This window comes from Cystoisospora suis (assembly GCF_002600585.1).
Source record: "Cystoisospora suis strain Wien I chromosome Unknown contig_5112, whole genome shotgun sequence".
NCBI classification, from domain to species: Eukaryota; Apicomplexa; class Conoidasida; order Eucoccidiorida; family Sarcocystidae; genus Cystoisospora; species Cystoisospora suis.
The window spans coordinates 4,663-5,940 of NW_027157904.1; the positions used below are offsets into that span (position 1 = coordinate 4,663).

At 43.2% G+C, this 1,278-nt stretch overlaps 1 protein-coding gene across 1 annotated transcript in view; it reads right to left on the bottom strand.

The window, feature by feature from the left end:
* Nucleotides 1–666, bottom strand: part of CSUI_008870 (retrotransposon ty3-gypsy subclass) — a gene marked incomplete at both ends in the record, with an annotated part of 2,498 nt that extends 1,832 nt beyond the window's left edge. The window contains one exon of the mRNA XM_068068990.1: nt 361–666. Coding sequence (XP_067919034.1) covers nt 361–666 — 306 coding nt within the window. The remainder of the gene's footprint in view (nt 1–360) is intronic.
* Nucleotides 667–1,278: the final 612 nt, after the last annotated feature.

The following is a 1,278-nucleotide window of genomic DNA, read 5'->3' on the forward strand; positions in this document are numbered from 1 at the left end:
TTCCTCGGATCCGGCGATATTTTTCCTTCTTCAATAACATATCCAAGGTATTTTACTTTTTGAGTTACAAAGTCACACTTACTTATTCCCACATATAACTGTTGATCCCTTATCCGTTGTAGAACCCTTCGTAGATGCAGTAGGTGTTCTTCCTTAGATTTAGAATATACAAGGACATCATCCAAATACACTACAACAAATTTATCTAATTCGTTGGTAAACACATTTTGCATTTAACGTTGAAACATCTAAGGTGCCCCGGCCAAACCAAAAGGCATTACTCTGAATTGGAAAGTCCCATATCTACACTTGAATGCTGTTTTCCACTGATCTTCAGGGGCAACTTAGACTTGATAATACCCCTTTTTGCAGATCGAGTTTCGTAAACCAACAAGCTTTTCCTAGTCGTTGAATTAGATCTTGAATTCGAGGTAGAGGGTATTCGTCTTTCAAAGTAATCTTATTTAACGCCTTGTAATCCACGACCATTCTCAAACCTTCTCCCCCTGGCTTAGGCACTAAAAAGACTGGGGCCGCAAACGGTGCTTGGGTAGGTTCAATGAATTTCTTTTCCAACAGGTCCTCGATTTGTCTTTTCAAGTCCGCTAAATCATCATTGGACACGTTGTAGTTCTGGGTGTGATACTGTCGTACTTTCCCTGGCATCAGCTTGGTCTGCTGTTTCACGGGACGATCGACAACTCCTATACGCTGTAAATTCTCAAACAAATTTTGAAACTTGTCTACTAGTAGTGCAGCGTCTTCTTCAGTTCTCCTTTCAGCTCCCTGATTCTCTCACTAGACTGCTCAGCTTGATTCGATGTCCGATTCTCCTCAATTACTTCTTCCCTCAACCCATTCACCGGCTCTATTTTAACAAACTCAATGAACTCAACTCGCTGCCTTCTCATTTCCTTTCTGACCTTTTTTAATTGAACTAATTCTTTCCTGTTAATCGCACTTCTCTTTCCCCCTCTCGTCCTGGTTGGCTTAGACTCACAATGATCGAACTCTTCCAAAGCCTCTTCTACAGCAGTTGAAACTCGAAAAGGCAATTCCTCTTGTTCTCTTACCCCCCCTACCCTTAATTATTTCTTTCTAGATCTCTTTGGTGGGGGGTGTCACGGATTCCAAGTCGGGACTGTGACTGAACTAGTACGACCTAGCCCTACACACAGATTTCCTCGACTCCCAGGTGACTTAAGAGACTCTTGGGTGGTACGGTCTAGCCGCCAGGTCCTGGGTCCTGTGCTATGCAGGTTGGGGTGTCACACACAC